This window comes from Cebus imitator, unplaced genomic scaffold (assembly GCF_001604975.1).
Source record: "Cebus imitator isolate Cc_AM_T3 unplaced genomic scaffold, Cebus_imitator-1.0 Scaffold31, whole genome shotgun sequence".
NCBI lineage: Eukaryota > Metazoa > Chordata > Mammalia > Primates > Cebidae > Cebus > Cebus imitator.
This window is the reverse complement of record NW_016107346.1, coordinates 9,067,681-9,092,870: the sequence shown is the minus strand read 5'-3', so window position 1 is coordinate 9,092,870 and position 25,190 is coordinate 9,067,681. Positions and strand designations below refer to the sequence as shown.

At 39.3% G+C, this 25,190-nt stretch overlaps 1 protein-coding gene across 2 annotated transcripts in view; it reads left to right on the top strand.

Moving 5' to 3' along the window:
- VWA3B (von Willebrand factor A domain containing 3B) overlaps positions 1 to 25,190 on the top strand; it is a 232,069-nt gene that overhangs the window by 5,797 nt on the left and 201,082 nt on the right. For both annotated transcript variants that reach the window (XM_037736937.1, XM_037736936.1), the window contains exons 2-5: positions 999 to 1,229; positions 17,762 to 17,856; positions 21,607 to 21,857; positions 23,381 to 23,540. In XM_037736937.1, coding sequence (XP_037592865.1) covers positions 1,031 to 1,229; positions 17,762 to 17,856; positions 21,607 to 21,857; positions 23,381 to 23,540 — 705 coding nt within the window. In that variant the 5' untranslated portion in view covers positions 999 to 1,030. The remainder of the gene's footprint in view (positions 1 to 998; positions 1,230 to 17,761; positions 17,857 to 21,606; positions 21,858 to 23,380; positions 23,541 to 25,190) is intronic.

Here is a 25,190-nt window from a genome sequence, read left to right as displayed (position 1 = left end):
AATATGTTGCACATGGCCTTGGGTCCAGCTGATCCCAGAACAGACGGCTACATGGGCCACAATGCTTAAGTCCAATTGTAGAGCAAAACTCCAGACAATAAAACATTCAGAAAGTGGATACATGTATTCTAGCTGGGCTGAGCTGTGCTCTGGTTCCCAGCTGCCACCAGCTCCCAATTAACCACTAACCTGTTCGACTCATAAAACCTGTCAGGGTTTTATCCTTCTCATCCTCATTGGGAGCAATGAGGTGTGATTGTAATTGGAATATAGATGTGTGGTGAAGGTTCTGGAGCAAGTGTTTATTTTTTTTGAAAATGGAAGAGCTTTGTAGTTTTCTGATTATGAAAATAAATCCTGGCCAGGTGTGGTAGCTCATGCCTGCAATCCCAGCATTTTGGGAGGCCAAGGTGGGCGAATCACAAGGGCAGGAGTTCGAGACCAGCCTGACCAACCTGGTGAAACCTTGTCTCTACTAAAAATACAAAAAATTAGCCAGGCGTGGTGGCACACTTCTGTAATCCCAGCCACTCAGGAGGCTGAGGCAGGAGAATCACTTGAACCTGGGAGGCAGAGGTTGCCGTAAGCCAACATCATGCCACTGTACTCCAGCCTGGGCGACAGAGCAAGACTCTGTCTCAAGAAAGAAAAGTAAATCCCGTTTTAGAAATATTCAAATAATGCAAAAATTTCAACAATATAGAAAAGGCAAAAACCACACATACTACCACCACACAGAAAAAAGTACTCTAAACCTGTTGTGGTATATCTTTCTAAAAGTTTTTGTGTATATATACATTTGAATACTGAACTTTATGGATACCTCTTAGCAATTCATGTGATTATTCTCTTTTCTACCAAATATCCATCTATAATTTTAACTGATAAATAGAATTCCACTTCATGAGTGTACTGTAATTTATGTTAAGCCAGTCCTCTGTTGGCGTTAGATTATTTCCAAGTTTTCAGGAAATCTGACTTTACAATTGCCCTTACAGGAGGTTGCTGTGACTTAGATCTTGATCCAGAGATGGAGAAATCAGGCTCATCTTCTTCTACCATTTCTGAGCAGCAGCTGCAGAGGCAAGAGGGATGGAGTAACACCAAAACAGACTTAGCTGAGCAGAGGCTCATTTCATCTGAGACATGGCTTCAACTGCATGGGCTTAAGAGCAACAAATTGACCTTGAAACAGATTGTGTCACAGATTGGATTCCCACATTGTGAAGGTACAGTACTCACAAATAACCAGCATGCTGCCATTTAGCCTTTGAGGTGGCTGCATCAGTTCTGAAGGCCCCTCAAAAACCACAGGTCTCTGAGCTTGCTTTGATCTTACATCCCTATCAGTAGTAAATGCGCATGTGTGCCCCCAATATATGTGTATTATGGAGACGTGCAATTGTCAGTCCATGTATTAAATAATGCTTAATTTCATCCTTTCTTTTTTACTTTTAAAATTGACAGATGAAACTGTATGTATTTATCATGTACAGCATGATGCTTTGAAGAATATATATGTGAATGGTTGTATCTAGCTAATTAGCAAATGGATTGCCTCATATGGTCATTTTTTGTTGGCCAGGAAGGTCTCAAATTCCTAATCTCAGGTGATCCACCTGCCTTGGCTTCCGAAAGTGCTGGGATTATAAGCATGAGCCACTGTGCCCAGCCAGGAGATTTTTTTATTACTGATTCTATCTCCTTACTGAGTATTAGTTTGTTCAGATTTTAGATTTCTTCATAATTCAACCTTGGTAGAATGTATGTGTCCAGGAATTTATTCATTTCTATTAGGTTATCTAATTTGTTAAGGTATAGTTGTTCACAGCAGTCTCTTATGATCCTTGGTATTTCGGCGGCATCAGTTGTAATTTCTCCTTTTTTAATCTATGATTTTATTTGAGTCTTCTCTCTTCTTAGTCTAGCTATAGGTTTGTCTATTTTGTTTATCATTTCAAGGGACTCTTTGCTTTATTGATATTTTTATGTATTTGTATTCTCTGTTTCTGCTCAGATCTCTATTATTTCTTCCTTCTACTAGTTTATGTTGTTTGTTTTGTTTTTCAACTTCCTTGAGGTGCAACATTAGGTTGTTTATTTGAGAGAGATATTTTTTGGGGTAGATGTTTATCGTTATAAACTTTCCTGTTAGACTGCTTTTGCTCTATCCCATATGTTTTGTTTTGTTGTGTTTCCATTTTTATTTGTCTCAATAAATACTTTAATTTAATTTGATTAATAAATTTTTTTACTTCAATAGATTTTGGGGTTCAAGTGGTTTTTGGTTATATGGATGAATTGTATAGTGGTGAAGTCTTAGATTTCAGTGTACCTGTAATCCAAGTAGTGCACATTGTACCCAACATGTAGTTTTTTATTCCTCACCTGACCTTGCCAAATTCTGAGTCTCCAAATTCCATTATACTACTATCTTCGTATACCTTTTTATACTCATAACTTAGCTCTCACTTATAAGTAGAACATATGGTATTTGGTTTTTCATTCCTGAGTTGCTTCACTTAGAATAATGGCCTGCAGCTCCATCCAAGTTACTGCAAAACAGATTATTTTATTCTTTTTTATAGCTGAGTAATATTCTATGGTGTGTATTTGCCACATTTTCTTTATCCACTCATTGGTTGATGGACACTTACATTGGCTCTATATCTTTGCAATTGTGAATTATGCTGTGAGAAATACATGTGCAGGTGTCCTTTTAAGATAGTGACATCTTTTCCTTTGGGTAGATACTCACCAGTTCAGTAGTGGGATTGATGGAAATGTAGATAAAAGTCTACATTTCATTCTTTAACAAATCTCCATACTGTTTTCCACAGAGGTGGTACTATTTCACATTCCCATGTATAAGCATTCTTTTTAAATCCCTCCCTCCCTCCATTTTCTATCTTTCTCTGTCTTTCTTTCTTTCTCTTTCTTTCTTTCTTTTTCTTTCTTCTTTCTTTTTCTTTCCCTCTTTCTTTCTTTCTTTTTCGTTCTTTCTTGTTTCTTTCTTTCTTTCTTTCTTTCTTTCTTTCTTTCTTTCTTTCTTTCTTTCCTGTTTCTTTCTCTCTCTCTCTTTCTTTCTGTTTCTTTCTCTCTCTCTCTTTCTTTCTTTCTCTCTCTCTCTCTTTCTTGCTTTCCTTTCTTTTTTCTTTCCTTTCTTTCTTACCACATTTATGCCAACATCTATTTTTTTGACTTTCTATTAATGGTCATCCTGGCTGGGGTAAGGTGGTGTACCATCATGGGTTTAATTTGCATTTCCCCAATGATTAGTGACATTGAACACTTTTTCATATGTTTGTTGACCATTTGTATATCTTCTTTTAGAAATGCCTATTCATGCCATTTGCCCATGAAATATTTTACCTTTTGATTTATTCATAGACCTTTTGGTTGTTCAGATTCATGTTGTTTAATTTCAATGTATTTGTTAATTTTCCAAAGTTCTTCCTGGTGCTGATTTCCAGTTTTATACCATTGTGGTCTGAAAAGATACTTGATATGATTTCTGTCTTCTCAAATTTGGTAAGACTTGTTTTGTGACCTAACATATGAGCTATTCTGGATAATATTATGTGTGCAGTTGAGAAGAATGTGTATTCTGCAGCTGTTGGGTAGAATGTTCTGTATATGTCTGTTAGGCCTACGTGGTCTAGAGTTCAGTTTAAATCTAAAGTTTTCTGGTTGATTTTCTCTCTGGATGATCTGTCCATGTAAAAGGGGAATGCTGAAGTCCCCTATTATTACTATACTATTGTTGTATTGTAGTCTATCTCTTCCTTCAGATTATTAATATTTTCATAATTATTAATTAGATTGGATGCATATGTTTGAAATTTTTATAACCTCTTGATGAATTGAACCCTTTATCACTATATAATAACCTTTTTTGTCTCTTTTTACAGTGTTTGACTTAAAATATATTTTGTCTGATATAAACATAGCTACCCCTGTTCTCCCTTGGTTTCCATTTGTAAGGAATATCTGCTTTTATCCTGTCATTTTCAGTCCGTATGCCCTTACAGGTGAAGTGAGTCTCTTGTAGGCAGCATATAGGTGGATCGTATTTCTTTATACAGCCACTCTATGTATTTTGATTGAAAATTTAATGCATTTATGTTAAAGTAATTAATGATAAGTAAGAACTTACTGCTGCCATTTTGTTAATTGTTTTCTAGCTGTTTAGTAGATCCTTTCTTTGTTTCTTACTCTTTCTTTGTGATTAAGTGATTTTTCTCTAGTGGTGTGTTTTAATTACTTGCTTTTTATTTTTAGTGTATCTATTACAGGTTTTTGCTTTGTAATTACTACAAGGCTGACAAAAGCCATCTTATAAGAAGTTATTTTAAGCTGATAACAAGTTAACTTTGATCACAAAAACTCTCTGAACTTTTAACTCTATCCCCCCATTTTGAATCTATCTTGAATTTCTGATATTACGATTTATATCTTTTTCCATTGCACATCCCTTAACAAATTATTTTGGTTATTATTAATAGTTTTGTCCTATAACCTTTATACTAATGATATAAGTATTTAAAAACCACCATTGCAGTATTAGAATATTCAGAATTTGTGTACCTAGTGAGTTTTATACTTTCAGATGTTTTTGTGTTACTTATTAGTGTCCTTTTCCTTCAGCTTGAAGAATTCCCTTTAGCGTTTCTTATAAGGCAGGTCTGGTAGTAATGAACTGCCTCTGTTTTTGTTTATCTGTGAAAGTCTTTATCTCTCCTTCATTTGGGAAGGACAGCATAGCTGTGTAGAGAATTCTTGACTGGCAGGCTTTTTTTTTTTCCTTGAGCTCTTCGAATATATGATTCCATTCTCTCCTGGCCTGTGAGATTTCTGCTGAGAAGCTGGGCATATTAGAACTTCCTTATATGTTATTAGTTTCTTATCTCTTCCTGATTTCACCTTCTTTTCTTTGTTTTTGATATTTGACAGTTTGATTATAATATCTTGTGTGGTAGTCTTATTTGGATTGAGTTGGAGGATTAGAGACCTTTGACCTTTCTATAACCAGATATTTATATGTTTCTCCAGGTTTAGAAAGTTTGCTGCTATTATTTCTTTAATCTTTCTACCCCTTTATCATTCTCTACTCTCTTTTGAACATTTGCTGTTTTGATGTTATCTCATAAGTCCCATAGCTTTCTTCATTCCCTGTCTTTAACAATTTTTTTTCTGATCTGTATATTTTTAAAATAACCTCTCCTCAAATTCCAGATTCTTTCTTCTCCTTGTTCAGTTCAGTTGTTGATGCTCTCTCTCTATTGCATTTTTCTTTGTATTCAGTTATTTTTCAGCTCCCTGATTACTGTTTTGTTATTATAATGCCAATCTCTCTGTTACATTTTTTATTCTGGTAACTTACGGTTTTCCTCATTTTTTTTTTTTGAACTGTTTGTATTTTCTTGAAGTTCATTGAGCTTCTTTAATACAGCTACTTTGAAAATGTTGTCAGGCAGTGCATACATCTCCATATTTTTAGGGTCAGTCACTGGTTCTTGATCCTTGTGGTTGTATATCAATGTCTGCATTAAAGAAGTAGGTGCTTATTCCAGTCTGTGCTGTCTGGCTTTGTCTGGGAACATCCTTCATTAGTAAGCCTGTCCAGAGATTCTGGGCAAGTCATCTGGTGTGGTCCCTAGGCATGTGACCACTACAGACATTGTTGCACTAGGGGGTGTCCTTATGGTGGGTGTGGCTGATACAGCATTGGGGCACACCCAAAGTTCATGGACACTGAGGCTAGTGCAGCACCGAGGCATGACTGAAGCCATGGCAGCTGAGGCCTGTCACTGTGGGTTATTTTTAGCTCGTGGCCATTGTAGTCAGCCAGTGGTGCTATGGGCTAGAGCTTGCATCCATCTCACAGCAGCTATGGGTTTCTATTTGGCACCAGGTAGGTCTACAGGCTTAGTCCATTAGTACTGGCCTGCAGTCAAAGGCCATGTGGATCTGCCTGGTGCTTGATTTTACTGTGTCAATTCCTGTATTAGGGTCGAAGGTAAAGTCCTATTCTTTCTTCCCTGTTTTTTACCCAGGTGAGATATTTTTCTACACTGTGCTGCATGGGGTTCAGGGAGGGGTGATGCAGGTAAGCTAAAACTATCCTTTATACTCTCATTTTATGCTGTAACCAGGTACTGTGATCTGTCACCTGGTTTTCTTAGCTCTTATGAAAGTATTTTTGTGTGTAGATAGTTGTTCAAATTGATGTTTCTGTTGGGGACAATCACTGGAAAGTCCTATTTTGCCATCTTGCTCTGCCTTCATCTCTGTTCTATTTTTAAAGACAAAATAAAAAATAAAAAAATAAAAAATTTCTTGTGCTGTTTTTGCAATAGTGAATAAGTGTCATGATATCTGACGGTTTTAACAAGAGGAGCTCCTTTCCACAAACTCTCTCGTTGCCTGCTGCCGTCCATGTAAGACATGACTTGTTCCTCCTTGCCTTCTGCCCTGATTGTGAGGCCTGCCCAGCCCCATGGAACTGTAATATAAGTCCATTAAATCTCTTTCTTTTGTAAATTGCCTTGTCTTGGCTATGTCTTTATTAGCAGCATGAAAACGGGCTGATACAAGCCCCTTACCACATTTTAGAGTCTCCACTGTCTACTTTTCTCTTCATATCTGTGTGTTTACCTGCCACTTAAAAGTGAGAATATATGGTTTTTCACTTTGTTTCTAAGTTATTTAATTAAGGATAATGGCCTCCAATTCCATATAGGTTGCTGTAAAAGACATACTTTCATCTTTTTAAATGGATGAGTAATATTCCATGGTCTACACACCATGTGGTCTATATATATAGCCCACATCTTAAAAATACCAATCATTTATTGATGGATACTTAAGTTAATTCTATGACTTTGCTATTGTTAATAGAGCCACAATAAACGTATAAGGGCAGGTGTCTTTTGGATAAAATGATTTCTTCTCCATTGGGTAGATAACCTATAGTGGTGTCAAAGGGTCTTAAAGAAATTGCCATCCTGTTTTCCATAGAGGTTGTACTAATTTACATTCCCACAAACAGTGTATAAGCATTCCCTTTTCTCCACAATCTCACCAACATCTGTAAATTTTTGACTTTTTATTAGTAGCCATTCTGACTGGTATGAAATTATATCTCATTGTGGTTTTGATTTGCATTTCTCTGATGATTAATGATGTTGAGCATTTTTTCTTGTTTCTTATCTACTTATGTGTCTTCTTTTGAGAAGTGTCTGTTTATGTCTTTTGCCCATTTTTAAATGGGGTTATTTGTTTTTTGCTTGTTGAATAGTTTAACTTCCTTATAGATTCTGGATATTCAATCTTTTTTGAATGCATAGTTTACAAATATTTTCAATAAATATTTGCAAATATTTTCTCTTACACTATAAGTTTTCTGTTTACTCTGTTGATAGTTTCTTTTGCTGAGCTGAAGCTCTTTAGTTGAATTACATCCTACTTATCAATTTTTATTTTTGTTGCAACTTATAACTTAATTTATAACTAAGTCCTCAACAGCATAATGTTTCTTATGTTTTCTTCTAGGATTCTCTAGGATCTTATGTTTAAATCTTTAATCCATCTTCAATTAATTTTCATATATGTATAGTGAAAGGTAGGGGTCTAGTTTCATTCTTCTGCATATAGCTCACCAGCTATTTCAGCACCATTTATTGAACAGGGAGTCCTTCACACTGCTTATTTTTGTCAACTTTGTTGAAGATAATTCAACTGTAGTTGTGTGGCTTTATTTTTGGTTTTATATTCTGTTCCATTGGTCTCTATGTCTGTTTGGTGTGTGTGTGTGTGTGTGTGTGTGTGTGTGTGTGTTTTACCAGTACCATGCTGTGTTGGCTGTTGTACTCTTGTAGCATAGTTTGAAGTCATTATCTTCATTCTTGAAGAGTACTTTTGCTGGTTTAATAATTATTGGTTGAAGTTTTTTTTTTTTCTAACCTTCAAACATGTCAAGCCATTGTTTTCTGATTTCCACCTTTTTATCTGAGAAAAACAGTCATGATACATAACATTTTCCCTCTATAGGATGTATATAATGAATCTTCTTTTTTTCTATGACTGCTTTTAAGCTTATTTCTCTTTATTCTTGGTTTTCGGCTATTGTGTTATTATTTGTAGTATGATATGTCTTCTTTTGGTTTTCTTTCTTTATTTTCATTTTTTAAATTATACTTTAGGTTCTAGGATACATGTGCAGAATGTGCAGTCTTGTTACATAGGTATACACATGTCATGGTGGTTTGCTGCATCCATCACCCCATCATATACATTAGGTGTTTCTCCTAATGCTATCCCTCTCTATCCCCTAACCCCTGCTATTTCTCCCCTAGCCCCCCATCCCCTGACAGGCCCCAGTGTGTGATGTTCCCCTCCATGCGTCCATGTCTTCTCATTGTTTAATACCCACTTATGAGTGAGAACATGTGGTGTTTGGTTTCTGTTCTTGTGTCAGTTTGCTGAGAATGATGGTTTCCAGCTCTATCCATGTCCCTGCAAAGGACATGAACTCATCCTTTTTTATGGCTGCATTGTATTCCATGGTGTATATGTGCCACATTTCTTTATCCAGTCTATTTTGATGGGCATTTGGGTTGGTTCCAAGTCTTTGCTATTGTGAACAGTGCCACAATAAACATACGTGTGCACATGTCTTTATAACCGAATGTTTTATAATCCTTTGGGTATATACCCAGGAATGGGATTGCTGGGTCATATGATATTTCTATTTCTAGATCCTTGAGGAATCTCCACACTGTCTTCTACAATGGTTGAACTAATTTACACTCCCACCAACAGTGTAAAAGTGTTTCTATTTCTACACATCCTCTCTAACATCTGTTGTCTCCTGATTTTTAATGATTGCCATTCTAACTGACGTGAGATGGTATCTCAATGTGGTTTTGATTTGCATTTCTCTAATGACCAGTAATGATGAGCTTTTCTTCCATATGTTTGTTGTCTACATAAATGTCTTCTTTGGAGAACTGTCTGTTCGTATATTTGCCCACTTTTTGATGGGGTTGTTTGGTTTTTTCTTGTAAATTTGTTTAAGTTCTTTGCAGATTCTGGATATTAGCCCTCTGTTAGATGGATAGATTGCAAAATTTTTCCCCATTCTATTGGTTGCTGGTTCACTCTAATGATAGTTTCTTTTGCTGTGCAGAAGCTGTTTAGTTTAATTGATCCCATTTATCTATTTTGGCTTTTGTTGCCATTGCTTTTGGTCATGAAGTCCTTGCCCATGCCTATGTCCTGAATGGTATTGCCTAGGTTCTCTTCTACAGTTTTTATGGTTTTAGGTCTTATGTTTAAATCTTTAATCCATCTGGAGTTAATTTTTGTATAAGGTGTAAGGAAGGGATCCAGTTTCAAGTTTCTGCATATTGCTAGCCAGTTTTCCCAACACCATTTATTAAATAGGGAATCCTTTCCCAATTGCTTATTTTTGTCAGGTTTGTCAAAGATCAGATGGTTGTAGATGTATGGTGTTATTTCTAAGGCCTCTGTTCTGTTCTCTTGGTCTATATCTTTGTTTTGGCACCAGTATCATGCTGTTTGATTACTATAGCCTTGTAGTATAGTTTGAAGTCAGGTAACGTGATGCTTCCAGCTTTGTTTTTGCTTTTGTTTTTTCTTACAGTTGTCTTGGCTATCTGGGCTCTTTTTTGTTTCCATATGAAGTTTACAGTGGTTTTCCTAATTCTGTGAATAAAGTCAATGGTAGCTTGATGGGGATAGCATTGAATCTATAAATTACTTTGGGCCATATGGCCATTTTAACAATATTGATTCTTCCTAACCATGAGCATGGAATGTTTTTCCATCTGTTTGTGTCCTCTCTTATTTCCTTGAGCAGTGGTTTATAGGTCTCCTTGAAGAGGTCCTTCGCATCCCTTGTTAGTTGTATTCCTAGGTATTTTATTCTCTTTGAAGCAACTGTGAATTGGAGTTCACTCATGGTTTGGCTCTCGCTTGTCTGTTACTAGTGTATAGGAATGCTTGTGATTTTTGCACATTGGTTTTGTATCCTGAGACTTTGCTGAAGTTTCGTATTATCTTAAGGAGATTTTGGGCTGAGATGATGGGGTCTTCTAAATATACAGACATGTCATCTGCAAAGGGAGACAATTTGACTTCCTCTTTTCCTGATTGAATACCCTGTATTTCTTTTTTTTTTGCCTGATTGCCCTGGCCAGAACTTCCAATACTATGCTGAATAGGAGTGGTGAGAGAGGGAATCGTTGTCTTGTGCTGGTTTTCAAAGGGAATATTTCCAGTTTTTCCCCATTCAGTATGATACTGGCTGTGGGTTTGTCATAAATAGCTTTTATCATTTTGAGATACATTCCCTCTATACCTAGTTTATTGATTGTTTTTAGCATAAAGAGCTGCTGAATTTTGTTGAAGGCCTTCTCTGCATCTATTGAGATAATCATCTGGTTTTTGTCTTTGCTTCTGTTTATGTGATGGATTACATTTATAGATTTGCATATGTTGAACCAGTCTCGCATCCCAGGGATGAAGCCAATTTCATCTTGACGGATAAGCTTTTTGATGTGCTATTGGATTTGGTTTGCCAGCATTTTAGTGAAGATTTTTGCATCTATGTTCATCATGGATATTGGCCTGAAATTTTCTTTTTTAGTTGTGTCTCTGCCAGGATTTGGTATCAGGATGATGTTGGTCTCATAAAATGGGTTAGGGAGGATTCCTCTTTTTCTATTGTTTGGAATAGTTTCACAAGAAATGGTACCAGCTCCTCTTTGTACCTCTGAAGCAAATTGGCTGTGCACCCATCTGGTCCTAGACTTTTTTTGGTTGATAGGCTAGTAATTGCTGCCTCAATTTCAGACCTCATTATTGGTCTATTCAGGGATTTGACTTCTTCTTGGTTTAGTCTTGTGTGTAAGTGTCCAGGGATGTATCCATTTCTTCTAGATTTACTGGTTTATTTGCATAGAGTGATTGTAGTATTCTCTGATGGTAGTTTGTATTTCTGTGAGATTGGTGGTGATATCCCCTTTATCATTTTTTATTGCATCTATTTGATTCTTCTCTCTTCTTTTGTTTATTATTCTGGCTAGTGGTCTATCCATTTTGTTAATCTTTTCAAAAAAGCCAGCTCCTGGAGTCATTGATTTTTTGAAGGGTTTTTTTTTCTGTCTCTATTTCCTTCAGTCCTGCTCTGATCTTAGTTATTTTCATCTTTTGTTAGCTTTTGAATTTGTTTGATCTTGCTCCTCTAGAGGTTCTTTTAATCATGACGTTAGGGTGTCAATTTTAGATTTTTCCTCACTTCTCTTGTGGGCATTTAGTGCTATAAATTTCCCTCTAGACACTGCTTTAAACGTGTCCCAGAGGTTCTAGTACATTGCATCTTCATTCTCATTGGTTTCGTAGAACATCTTTATTTCTGCCTTCATTTCATTATTTATCCAGTAGCCATTTAGGAGCAAGTTGCTTTAGTTTCCATGTAGTTCTGCAGTTTTGAGTGAGTTTCTTAATCCTGAGTTCTAATTTGATTGCACTGTGGCATGAGAGACTGTTGTGATTTCTATTCTTTTGCATTTGCTGAGGAGTGATTAACTTCCAATTATGTGGTTAATTTTAGAGTAGGTGCAATGTGGTGCTGAGAAGAATGTATATTCTGTGGATTTGGGGTGGGGAGTTCTGTAGATATCTGTTAGGTTTGCTTGGTCCAGATCTGAGTTCAAGTCCTAGATATCCTTGTTCATTTTCTGTCTCATTGATCTATCTAATATTGACAGTGGGGTGTTAAAGTCTCCCACTGTTATTGTGTGGGAGTCTTAGTCTAATTGTAGGTCACTAAGAACTTGCTTTATGTATCTTGGTGCTCCTGTTTTGGGTGCATATATATTTAGGATAGTTGCATTGATCCCTTTACCATTATATAATGCCCTTCCTTGTCTCTTTTGATCTTTGTTGGCTTAAAGTCTGTTTTAATAGAGACTGGGATTGCAACCCCTGCTTTTTTTTTTTTCCTCTACATTTGCTTGGTAAGCCTTCCTCCATCCCTTTATTTTGAGCATATGTGTGTCTTTGCACATGAGATTTGTCTCCTGAATACATCACACTGATGGGTCCTGACTCTTTATTCAATTTGCCCAGTCTGGGTCTTTTGATTGGGGCATTTAGCCCATTTACATTTAAGGTTAATATTGTAATGTGTGAATTTGATCCTGCCAGTTTGATGCTAGCTGGTTGTTTTGACTGTTGGTTGATGAAGTTTCTTCATAGTGTAAATGGTCTTTACAATTTGATATGTTTTTGCAGTACTGGTTGTTCCTTTCCATGTTTAGTGCTTCCTTCAGGAGCTCTTGTAAGACAGGCCTGGTGGTCACAAAATCTCTCAGGAATTGCTTATCTGTAAAGGATTTTATTTCTCTTTCACTTATGAAGCTATTTTGGCTGGATATGAAATTCTGTCTTGAAAATTCTTTTCTTTAAGGATGTTGAATATTGGCTCCCACTCTCTTCTGGCATGTAGGGTTTCTGCAGAGAAATCCACTGTGAGTCTCATGGGCTTCCCTCTGTAGGTAATCTGACTTTTCTCTCTGGTTGCTCTAGGATTTTTTCCTTCATTTCAACCCTGGTGAATCTGACAATTATGTGTCTTGAGGTTGGTCTTCTCGGGGTATATCTTTATCGTGTTCTCTGTATTTGCTGAATTTGAATGTTGGCCTGCCTTGTTAGATTGGGGAAGTTCTCCTGGATAATATCTTGAAGAGTGTTTTCCAACTTGGTTTTGTTCTCCCCGTCACTTTCAGGTACACCAATCAAGCATAGATTTGGTCTTTTCACAGAATCCCGTATTTCTTGATGCCTTTATTTCTTTTCACTCTTTTTTCTCTAATCTTGCCTTCTCAGTTTATTTCATTGAGTTGATCTTTAATCTTTGTTCTTGCACTTGATCAATTCGGCTATTGAAACTTGTGTGTGCTTCATGAAGTTCTTGTGCTCTGTTTTTCAGCTTCATCAAGTCATTTATGTTCTTCCTGCACTGGTTATTCTAGTTAGCATTTTGTCTAACCTTTTTTCAAGGTTCTTGGCTTCCTTGCATTGGGTTAGAACATGCTGCTTTAGCTCGGAGAAGTTTGTTATTACCCACCTTCTGAAGACTATTTCTGTCAATTCGTCAAACTCATTCTCCATCCAGTTTTGTTCCCTCGCTGGTGGGGAGTTATGATCTGTTGGAGGAGAAGAGTTGTTCTGGTTTTTGGAGATTTCAGCCTTTTTGCACTGGTTTCTTCCCATCTTCGTGGATTTATCTACCACGAAGATGGGAAGAAACTTTGGTCTTTGAAGTTGGTGACCTTTGGATGGGGTCTCTGAATGGATGTCCTTTCTATTGATGTTGAAACAACTTCTTTCTGATTGTTAGTTTTCCTTCTGTCACGCCCCTCTGCTGCAGGTCTGGAGTTTGCTGGAGGTCCACTCCAGAGCCTGCTTGCCTGGGAATCACCAGCAGGGACCACAGAACAGTAAAGATTGCTGCCTGTTTCTTCCTCTGGTAGTTTTGTCCCAGAAGGGTGCCCACCAGATGCCAGCCAGAGCTCTCCTATATGAGGTGTCTGTCAGCCCCTGCTGGGAGGTGTCTCCCAGTCAGGATACACGGGGATCAGGGAGCAACTTGAGGAGGTAGTCTGTCCCTTATCAGAGCTTGAGTACTGTGCTGGGAGATCTGTTGCTCCCTTCAGAGCTGACAGGCAGGGACGTTTAAGTCTGCTGAAACTGAACCCACGCTACCTCTCTTCTCAGGTGCTTTGTCCCAGGAAGGTGGAGGCTTTATTTTTAAGTCCCTGATGGGCTGCTGTCTTTTTTCAGAGATGCTCTTCCCAGCAAGAAGGGAGTCTAGTGACACAGTCTGCCTGGAGTGACCTTGTTCGGCTGCTGTGGGCTCCACCCAGTCACTATGTAAACTTTCTGGTGACTTTGTTTACGCAGGTGAGGTTAAAACTGCCTACCTGAACCTCAGCAGTGGCAGTCACCCCTCCCCCTGCCAAGCTCAACCATCCCATGTGGAGCTCAGACTGCTGTGCTAGCTGGGAGAATTTCAAGCCAGTGGATCTTAGCTTGCTGGTCTTCATGGGGTTGGGACTCTGCCGAGTCAGATCCCTTGGCTCTCTGGGTTCAGCCCCCTTTTTCAGGGGAATGAGTGATTCTGTCTCACTGGCATTCCAGGCACCACTGGGGTATGAGAAAAAAAAGAAAAAAAAAAAAACCTGCCATGTCTAAAATGGCCGCCCAGTTTTGTGCTGGAAACCTGGGATGCTAGTGTTGTAGGCACTGGAGGGAATCTCCTGGTCTATGGGTTGTGAAGACTGTGGGAAGACACAGTATCTGAGCCAGAGTGTCTGGAAAAGCTCCTTAGCTAGGAGAGGGCGTTCTCCCACACTTTGCACTTCCTGGGTGAGGTGATACTCCACCCTGTGTCAGCTCGCTCTCCTTGGGCTGCATCCACTGTCTTATCCAGTCCCAATGAGATGAACCAGGTACCTCAGTTGGAAATACAGGGATCACTCACCTTCTGTGTCACTCTCACTGGGGGCTGCACACCAGAGCTGTTCCTATTCAAGCCATCTTGGCAGAAATCCTGCCTTCTTTTGGTTTTCTTTGTGCATGCATTGCATTGGTTGTATTGAACTTCTTGGATCTATAGGTTTGTTTTTAATCAAATCTTGGAAATGTTCAACTATTATTTCTTCTAATCTATTTTTACACCCTATCTGTCCTCTCTTTTTCTTCTGAGACTCAAATTATAGATTGCTAACCATGTTGATGTTGTCCCACAGGTCACCTAAACTCTGTTCATTTTGTCAATATTTTTTTCTCTTTGTTTTTCAGATTGGGTAATTTCTCTTGACAGATTTTCTAGGTTACTAACACTTTATTCTGGTACCTCCAATCTGCTATTAAACCTATACAGATATTGTACTTTTTGTTCTAAAATTTTCTTACTTTTCAATTTCTCTGCTAAGATCCCCACTTGTTCATTTATTATAATCACAGTTTTCTTTCCCTTCATTATATATATATATATAAAATGTTTATAGTATACTTATATTTATAGTATACTTATAAGTTTATAATATACTTATATTGAGGCCTTTTTCTTCTAATTTTAACATCTGGTCCATCTCAGGGTGTGTTTTACTGATTGCTTTTTCTTTTGACTATTGGTCACATTTTTCTCTTTGTTTATATATCAGATACTTTTTTGTTTATGCTGCACAATGTGGATGATTGTAGAGACTTTAGGTTATATAGTTTTCCTTTGGTATATGCAAAAGATTGGTTCCAGGACCCCCTGTGGATACAAAATCCATGCATACTTAGATCCTGCATTTGGTTCTTCAGAACCCACATATATGAAAAATTGGCTGTCTCTATGAGTGGGTTTCACATTCCACTGATACTATATTTTTATCCACATTTGGTTGAAAAAAAATCTGCATGTAAGCAGACTCATGCAGTTCAAAACCATGTTATTCAAGGATCAACTGTATATTCTTCTAAGAGAAGTGACTTTTTATTCTTATAAAAATTGATACATATGTATTATTTGTAACAGCTTTATTGAGCTATAATTACCTACCTACAATTCAATGGTTTTAGTATATTCATGGATATGTGCAACCACTTAGAGTGTTTTTATCACCTCAAAAAGAAATACTACATTTCTTAGCTCTACACTTTCCCACCCTTAAACTGTCTCTGTAGATTTGCTTTTTCTGAGCATTTCATTTAAATAGAATTTATAATATGTGGTCTTTTGTGACTGGTTTCTTTTACTTAGCCTAATGTTTTTAAGGTTCTTAAAACGTTTGTAAACCATGTTATAACCAGCACTAGTACTTTATTCCTTTTTGCAGCCGTATGATATTCCATTATATGGATATACCTCAGTTTTTTTTATCCATTTATCAGTTGATAGATGGAGAGCTGATTTTCATTCTAGTGGGCAGTTAAGTTGGCTGGACTCAAACTCCAAACTCCCTCTCTTTCCTGCTAAATAAATACAAATCTAACCTCAAAAGTGTCCTCCTTTTTAGGATGCATGCCATTCCAGTTTCTGCGTGTTCTAGATGTCTCTAATGCCTATAAATAGCTCTTTTTATATTTTGTGCAGAATTTATCATATTTTTCTGTGTGAAGATTAGCCAATACAATCTATTCCACTGTTATTGGATGCAGAACTCACAATGCCTTGCATTTCAATTGTCAATACAGCTTTCGGAGGCTTCTGCAGACTTATCTCCTTCAAGCCTCAAAAAACAGCTTCCTCTTCTAACTCCAGATAAATGTCTTAGGTAAACAGAGGATGCACTAGTGATATTTCGTCATTTCATCAATGTCAGCCAAAAAGGTGAAATCTTGGAAACACAAAGTTTAGAGCTGAAGAGGTCTATTGAGTGAGATGATTGCCGATGGAATTCAAGTATCCATTCTTTACTCTTTAGTGCTGTGAAAGTTGTACTTCAAGACTTGAAATCACCCCTTGTGATTGAGAACACCCTGACCAGGGTGTCTATAAAATTCAGCCTTGCTCCTTTTAGCTTTCCAGAGGAAACTGTTGTCCTGCCTCCATAGTAAAGCAGAGGAAAAGAAGTACTAGAACCACAAGTACCACCATTCTGTCTCCTACCTTTGGGACTTAAAAATAATAATAAAATTAAAATAATAAGGCCGGGCACGGTGGCTCAAGCCTGTAATCCCAGCAGTTTGGGAGGCCGAGGCGAGCAGATCACGAGGTCAAGAGATTGACACCATCCTGGCCACCATGGTGAAACCCTGTCTCTACTAAAAAAACAAAAAAAATTAGCTGGGCTTGGTGGTGTGTGCCTGTAGTCCCAGCTATCTGGGAGGCTGAGGCAGGAGAATTGCTTGAACCTGGGAGGCGGAGGTTGCAGTGAGCCAAGATTGTGCCACGGTACTCCAGCCTGGCACCTAGCGACAGAGCGAGACTGTTTCAAAAAAAAAATAATAATAATAAATAAAATTAAAATAATCACCAAATAAAAAACATTTCTGTGAAGCCTTACCTCATCTTCTGTCCTGCTAAATCCTAGTTAGTCTTGAAGCCTCTCTGTAGCCTTCTGGTAGTTCCATGAAGGAGTAGGACTATGTTTTAGATAACAATTGTATTACAATTCTGTAAGCATGCCTAGTACCTAGTAGGCACCCAGTAAAGGTTTATGCAACAGATATTTGAACAGCTGAGCATATAATCTGATGAGAAGAAAAGCTTGTAGTTCTGACATTCTGTATGGCAATTCTGAATCTATTACCTGCTTGCTTTATTTCACTGATTTAATTATGAAGAGTACAGTAGGTAATATCTAAGTTAAATTTTAAAAATCCTGAAAACCAAGTTCGCGTCATGAATAAGTTTTAGAAATTAAAATAATCTCTATGTTGCCTTTTTAAAAAAACCTCTGCTGTAATTATTCTGGATCAAAGTACAAGGAGACGAGGACACAAATCCTATTCTTCCTGTTTATTCATGCATTAGAAGATTACAATGCCATAGACAGTTACATTTATTATAGCACTTAGAAATACTTTATGATTTAGAACAGAATAGAAAGTATCACAAATTATTGATGTCACAAGATATAATTTAAATGGTGTCAGAGAAAAACATTTCAAAATAAAAATAAGAAGGTTTAGTCATGTACTACTGTTTTGATTGTTTTTCTTCATAAAAATGCAGGTTATGTGGCATCTCTGGGGAGACTTGTGGCTTCTCGGTATGCTGATGGTCTGTTTCCACAGCTCTACAGAGCAGAAGATGGCAGAGTATACAATGTAAGTCATAATTCCCTCAATGCTCAGTCCTGTGACATGGTGCTGACATCGTGTCGGGGAGTGTGGTGTGGGGAGAGACTTATGATGCTTGGCAGTGATGCAGCTGAGCCAAGGCCTTATCAGGCTGGGGGTTTCCTTTTGGCAGTGGTAGGGTGATGAAAGTCACGATCAAGGAAGGAAGTTTTTGATCCATTAGAGATTAGTGCAGAAAGCTCTAGATGAGAGAGGAAAACCTTTGCACATTACCACCATTTTTGCTTTGAAAGTAAAGGAAAAAAGCAATATGACAGAGATGATCTGAAAGCCAAGAGCAAACTGCCATTATCTGACAGAAGCACCAGGAATAGGGGCAGCATTTGCAAGAGGGAGAATGAGCAGCACCTCTGCCCAGAGTCCTTCATTCCCAACAATTCAGCACCTGAGTCTCATGCCTCCTATATGTGATCCCTCCTATATGTCAGGCCAACCACAGGCAGCTGGAGCTCAAGTCTGTTGGAGACACATGTCCCATCATGTCCATTTATGGATATTTGCTCATGTCAATGTATATCCATGTACTACCTGGACTACTGTTAACTAATATTTAGAAAATTTAAATTACTTTTTTTGGCAAGTTTTTTTTTTTTTTGAGAAAATTTTTGTTGACTTTATTCTCAATCTTTTTTCCAGTTGTTTACTCTCCTTTTCTTTCAGGAGTGCCAGTGAGTCATCAGTTTGGTCTCTTTACATAATCTCATATTTCTCAGAGGTTTTGTTCATTTTTTAGAATTCTTTTTTCTTTTGAGACACATTCTCATTCTATCATCCAGTCTGGAGTGCAGTGGTATGATCATGGCTTACTGCAACCTTGATCTCCCAGGTTCAGGTGATCCTCCCACCTCAGCCCCCCAAGTAGCTGGGACCACAGGCATGTGCCACCACACCCAGCTGATTTTTGTATTTTTTGCAGACAGGGTCTTGCCAGGTTGCCCAGGTTGATCTTGAACTCCTCAGGTCAAGTGATCTGCCTGCCTGGGCCTCCCACCTGGCTTGGCCTCGACCTCATCCTTAGATAGGTGTGAAGCACCATGCCTGGGCCTTTTCCTTTATTTTTGTCTGCGTGCATTGATTCAAAGGAGTGGTTCTTCAACTTTGAAGCTCTTTCCTCAGTTCAGCCTATTTTGTTGTTAATGATTCCAGTTGTATTATTAAATTTCTGTAGTGAATTGTTCAATTCTAGAAGTTCAGTTTAGTTTTCTTAATATGGCTATGTCATCCAGTTCTTGGATCATTTTACCATTTTCCTTGGATTGGGCTTCCACCTTTTCCTACACTTTTATGAGCTTTTTTGACATCTAGATCCCGAATTCAATGTCTTCATTTCAGCCATTTCAATCTGGCTAAGAACGACTGCTGAGAAGTAATGCGATTGCTTGGAGGTAAGAGGACACTCAGGACTTTAGAGTTCCCCGAATTCTTGCACTGGTTCTTTCTCACCTGTGAAGGCTGATGCTTCTTCATTCTTTTAAGTTGCCATCCCTTGAATAGGACTTTTTGTTTTTATGTTCTTTATTTCCCTTGAGGATTTGACTGTAGTGTGAGTTGGGTATAGTTGATTGGCTTTGTTTCTGGATGCCTTCAGAGGGCCAAGGCTAGCCTGGGCTGCATGCTCTAACCCTGGGGGCTAGGATCGGGCTGTGGCTTTGTTCTCTGGTGCCTTGAAGTTGAGCACTGGCTGTGCTGGGGCAGCCAATGTGCTACCAGGCTGCTGGCAAAAGCATTCCACTAAGAGTCGCTGGCAATGCTCTGGTGGGGCAGCCGGTGGAGGGGGGGTCATAGGTGAAAATACCCTGGTAGGGTGTTGGGGCTGCCCAGGAAACAGCAGAGAACCTGGAGGGACACTGTTAGAGGGACAGCCAGGCCATTCAGCCCTTGGAGAAACCTCCACGATGGTGGTAGGTTGCCTTCAGCTTGAAGATGCACCTACTACTTACTTTTTCCAAATCTTGAATTACTTTTTTTTTCTTTTTTTTGAGACACAGTTTCACTTTGTTGCCTAGGCTGGAGTGCAGTGGCACCATCTCAGCTCACTGCAACCTCTACCTCCCGGGTTCAAGTGATTCTCCAGCCTCAGCCTCCCAAGTAGCTACAGGCATGTGCCATCACATCTAGCTAATTTTTGTGTTTTTAGTACAGATGGGGTTTCACCATGTTGGCCAGGCTAGTCTCAAACTCCTACCTCAGGTGATCTGCCCATCTTGGCCTCCCAGAGTGCTGGGATTACAGGTGTGAGCTACCACTCCCAGCCTAGCTTAAAATACTTTTTAAACTAAGCCAGGTCCTAAGCAATTATATCTGTGGAATCCTGAGTTTGGTGTGCTAAGTATATTTTTTTATTTGAACTACATTAAAATTAATGCTGAACTCTTAAAAACATCTGTCCTTTTACCTTCAGCAAAATCTACCTCCACATTACCTGTGGTGTGCCCACCCTGGCTTCTGTGTTATAGCAGCAGCTGTGGATGCTGGTGAAGGAGTTGGTAATTCTGCCTTAAAGGGCCGTGAGAAGTCTCAGAGAAGTGATGCTGGAGCTTGAGGAGTGTGAGTGAGCTTGAGAGACACATGGGACAGGGAGGAAAGGAGTCTGAGCCAAGGCACACAAATGTGGAATTAGGTGATGTGGTCTGAAAGCACGTTTTCCAAGATAAAGCACCATATCTTCTTTTTGAAATGTACTTTGTTACAGAATAGGGCATGATTTTTTCTTGTTCCTTTTCTATGTCTTCTATTGCCTCTCCACCTCCTGAAAGGCCTTGCACAGTGCGTCTGATCTATGTGAAGGATGGTTTATTTGTGCGTATAAGAAATTTCCTGCAAGTCTCTGTCATCATTTGAGGGCAGCCCAAGGACTGTTGGTAGCAGCAGTGAGTGATCAGGTGGTCCAGGTACCGGGGAACTTTGCCTGAGAGAGGAGGGCATGAGGACAAAGGTCATGAGCAGAAGGATGAGTAGCCAGGATGGCATCCTGTAGAGGAAGGCAGGAAGGTGTGCTGGCATATTCCATAGCATTTTTGGAAATATTTTTGGAATGTTATATTTAGGAAATGTTTTAGTGAGACATTATTTTCCATCTGCCTTTGTCGGTCTCCTCTTCTACCTAATTTTTTTTTTGAGATGGAGTCTAGCTCTGTTCCCCAGACTGGAGTGCAGTGGTGCAATCTTGGCTCACCGCAACCTCCACCTCCCAGGTTCAAGTGATTCTCCTGCCTCAACCTCCCGAGCAGCTGGGACTACAGGCACACACTGCCATACCCGGCTTATTTTTTTTTTGTATTTCAGTAGAGATGGGGTTTCACCATGTTGCCAGGCTGGTCTCAAACTCCTGAGCTCAGGAAATCCACCCACCTCGGCCTCCCAAAGTGCTAGGATTACAGGCGTGAGCCACCGTGGCCAGCCTCTACCTAATTTCTTAAGAGTGCCCTGGACTTTTTCTGATAATCTGTAACTACAAAGATAAAACACAATATGGAGAGTTTTTTTTTTTTTTTTTAAGACTGCTATATTTTGAACAGATCACATCATCATCTTTTCGTCTATGGGGAATCCAAGCGTTTTTCAGTTGAAAGATCGGAAGCTTTTCTCCTGGATTATGTAGTGCTTGCAGGATCATTGACAACATTGTTATCAGTGCACAGGTCTCGATGGCAGCACTGTGGCTCTCATGACTTATTTTGGCGCTGCTTTATTGTTTTGTCTTTTATTTTCATTAAGCTGACAGCTAAATCAGACCTGATTTATCAGTTCGTGGAACATTTAACACAAGCTGTGGAGAGCTACAAGCAGCGAATGGACTGGCTCACCAGCAAAAGCCGGCAGATTTTTGGTGTCATCTTGGAACAGTGCATCACCATAGTGTTGGATTTTGGCGGCATTCTGGAGGGAGAGCTTGATCTGTGCCGAGAGGCTCTAACAATGGTCCTCCAGGAGCAGGTGGCTCACATAAGCAACTTCAATATCATACGGTGAGTTCCCATAGGAAGGGAGGATTTTAGTGAAGCTTCATAGTAACTTGTACATATTTGGAATTAAGCAGCACAGCTGACACAGTTAGCTCTATGGTGAGGGAAGAGGCATTATCTTATACTTTCCCAGAGTTGTAATTTCAGCAGCAATCCCACAGTGAATAAATCTTAGGAACTTTTATCTGCTTTGCACAGGGTGTCTTAGCTTTCACATTAAAAGAGATTTAGAAACACACATTTCTTCAGTGCATGGGAAATATAAGAATTTGAATTATGGCAAATATATATTTAAGGCCTTAAATCTCTTCATTCATTTTAGCTTTTAACTTGGGTAATGAATTCAAAGGTCACTAATTTCACTGATTTTCCAGACTGAATTTACAACTCAAGTTGACCTCCCCTATAAGTTGACCCCTTTAACCAGAACAATAGGTGGCTGGTTTTGTAGAATTTCCCATATTTCAGTTTTCACAACGAATTATTTATGGATTCTTGGATTCAAGAGAACTTGGACCTCAGCACTAACTTCTCATCTGGAAAAGTGACTGCACCTCCCTGACAAAAAACATCTGGATAAGGGTTGGGGAAGGATCTAACTTATTCAGTTTTTCTGTTTTTAATCAAATACTTTCAGCTAAATAGAGGACATCTGTGAAGACAATGCCTAATTATGTTCTATCTAGATTCTATTTCTGTCACAGGTATACTACTGAAGGAATCAGGTGCTTAAGTCTGCAAAGCTTTTGCTTTCTGGGAAACCTCTGCTACAACACAGATGATACTCAGCTAGATTCTCTATCGAGGAGGCACATAGTAGACATGAGTATGAGCCAGCCCTGCTTCTGATGGCAGGCCATAGGGGCAGTTAGGCCACTTTACTTGCAATTATTGATTGCAGATAAATTGAGATAATTCAATTGGCTCTTCTTTTTTTGGAATTGGGGCTTCCGCCAGTCATTTATACCCCGAAACTAAATGGTTTAAGAAAAATTTCTCAGGATTTAAAACCTAATACTCTGCTGAACTCAGAACAATACCAGTATTAATACAATAAAAGGCAACCTATGGGAATCTTTCAGGACAATATAAACAATGTCATAAAGAATTAGAAGTAAAATTTTAGAGTAATAGAATTGCTGGTAATTTGCAAATTTTTATACTGTGAATTATTATAAATTTACCATTAAGAGAAGCCAGTTACATATAAACTTGCCTGTTTATAAAAATAGCTTCTCTTAATATTTTAAAGGACTTATTGTTAATGTTTACCTTTCCGTTTCTCACGTAAGCATTGTTTTTCTACTCAGCAAAGCTTACAGAAGATAGTGGTGCTTTGAGGAACCGGTCTTTAACAGCTTGCTGATTTTGTTGGTAACACCAGAGCCTGCGAGCTAGGATTTCTTTCTTCTTCAGCTCTGGAGATGGATGTTGGCAGCTTGCTGCTCATGGCTGTGAGAGGGAGGGTTGGCTTCCCCAGTAGCATTGATCACTGCCCAGTGACCACTCCATGTGATCCCTTTCAGGGTTTCTCAAGAGCCTGTGAAATGGCAGGAAAATGCTACTCCTGTGACCAAACAGTCCATAGCTGCTGCTATCAGCTGGGTTGAGAGACTGACTATTGAGCTGACTGTGAGCAAGGTTGGCTGCATAGATGCTCTTCTGGAAGCTGGGAAAGACAAGACTGTAAGTGCATGTTCATGGCTGGTCCTAGGCCATGGGGGTGGCTTCCAGCTTAACTCTTCACGCTGAGTGACTTTACACAGCCCTTCAACTGATCTTGGGCCCCTCCCAGAAGGATCCCACAGAGACCTCATCAGGCACTGATGGTGATGGCAGAGCTGGACCAACCCAAATGAGGCCCCCAAATACCTGTCCCCTGAACCTGGCTAGGCCCCCTCTGTGGGGTGATTGAGGATGCACGGTAGACCCTTGTTTAACCAGTGCTGGAAGAGCCAAGCACTACTCACACCCACAGAGTATCAAGAAAGGACAGGAGTGAAGCCATAGTTGTGCATCTCTGCCATATTAATTTCACTCTTGCTCTCCTGCCAATTAGATCAGTCAGTCTCTTACGAGGAGGAGAGTGAGATTGAAAGACTCCTCATAGAACCCTGAGGATGGGGAAATAGGGTTTTCCCAACATCCACGTTCTGAATCTTTCCTAGTGCCTCTTCTTCACAGATGGATCTGTCATCTGTCATGTACTTTCCAAGGTGAAGTACATACAAGCTGATGACTCCATCCATTTTTGGATGTCAATGTATTGACATGAATTTTGATAGGGACCTTTTGGAAATAAAGCTTTACCTGGAAGAAGTGATTAGATGGTGGTGTGTTATGTCTCTTTGAGCTGCAGGGTCTGTGTTTCTGGGAATGACTCTAGTAACGGGAGTGTTAGGCGCAGTGGCAAGCCAGTAGAGACACACCCTGGACAGGTGGGCTCCCTGTGGGAAGGTCTGCTTGCCTTTGGATACAGTCACTTAACAGTTACGTGCTTCCTCCGCTCTGGAAGCCTGGGGTTTCTGTAAGTTTCAAGCCCTACCAAGTGCATCAAGAAGTCTACTCTTGGAGAAAGAGGCCACGTGCTGTCATCTTGAAAGATAGCCCCCAGTGATCACCAGCCTGTTTTATCCATACTGAGGGTGATGGTTTGTAATTGTTTTTCCTTCCAAAGCCAAAGGAACAAATGTTTTCCATTAAGGAAGAACCAGATACAAGCTTTTTTGTTCCTTGATCCTTTGAGTTTAACATCTGTAAAATTTCAAGTGTCTGGACACCTTAATAAGCATTCAAAAAATGATTTCATACCCATGCTCAGGATGTGTGTACACGAGCCTGTGCACATGGCTGTTTTCTTTGTCTGTGAACCTGGCTATTGTGATCACAGCTGACCGTGGCCCCCTGACCTGACTGCAGGGTGCCCAGTGATCCTGCCTTTCTGTTTCACCTCCTCTGGTTTGTGCCTCTTTTTTGTCTGGGGTTCACTCCTATCCCAGGAAGTAAGGAACAATTCAGAGAGTTCCAGGGAAGTCCTATAGAAGAAGAGGAACCAAGAAAGAAGCTTCCAGGCACTGCTCATCAAATGCAGCCTAAAAGCTTTTGAGAAGAGGCTGTGGAGCACAGCACATGCCAGACCTACACAGACTGCTGTGCCCTTCTGCCCATAGCCTCAATCTATGGGTGGACTCAAGGAAAATTCTAGTAAATGCAACTGCCTTGCATATAAAAATGCTGTTCCCTGTTTTATGAGGAGTTAAAAAACGCATGTGTGTGTGGCGGGGCAGGGTGAGGTGGGTTCCCATAAGTCCTGCTTCCCTGCTCCATGCCTGTCAC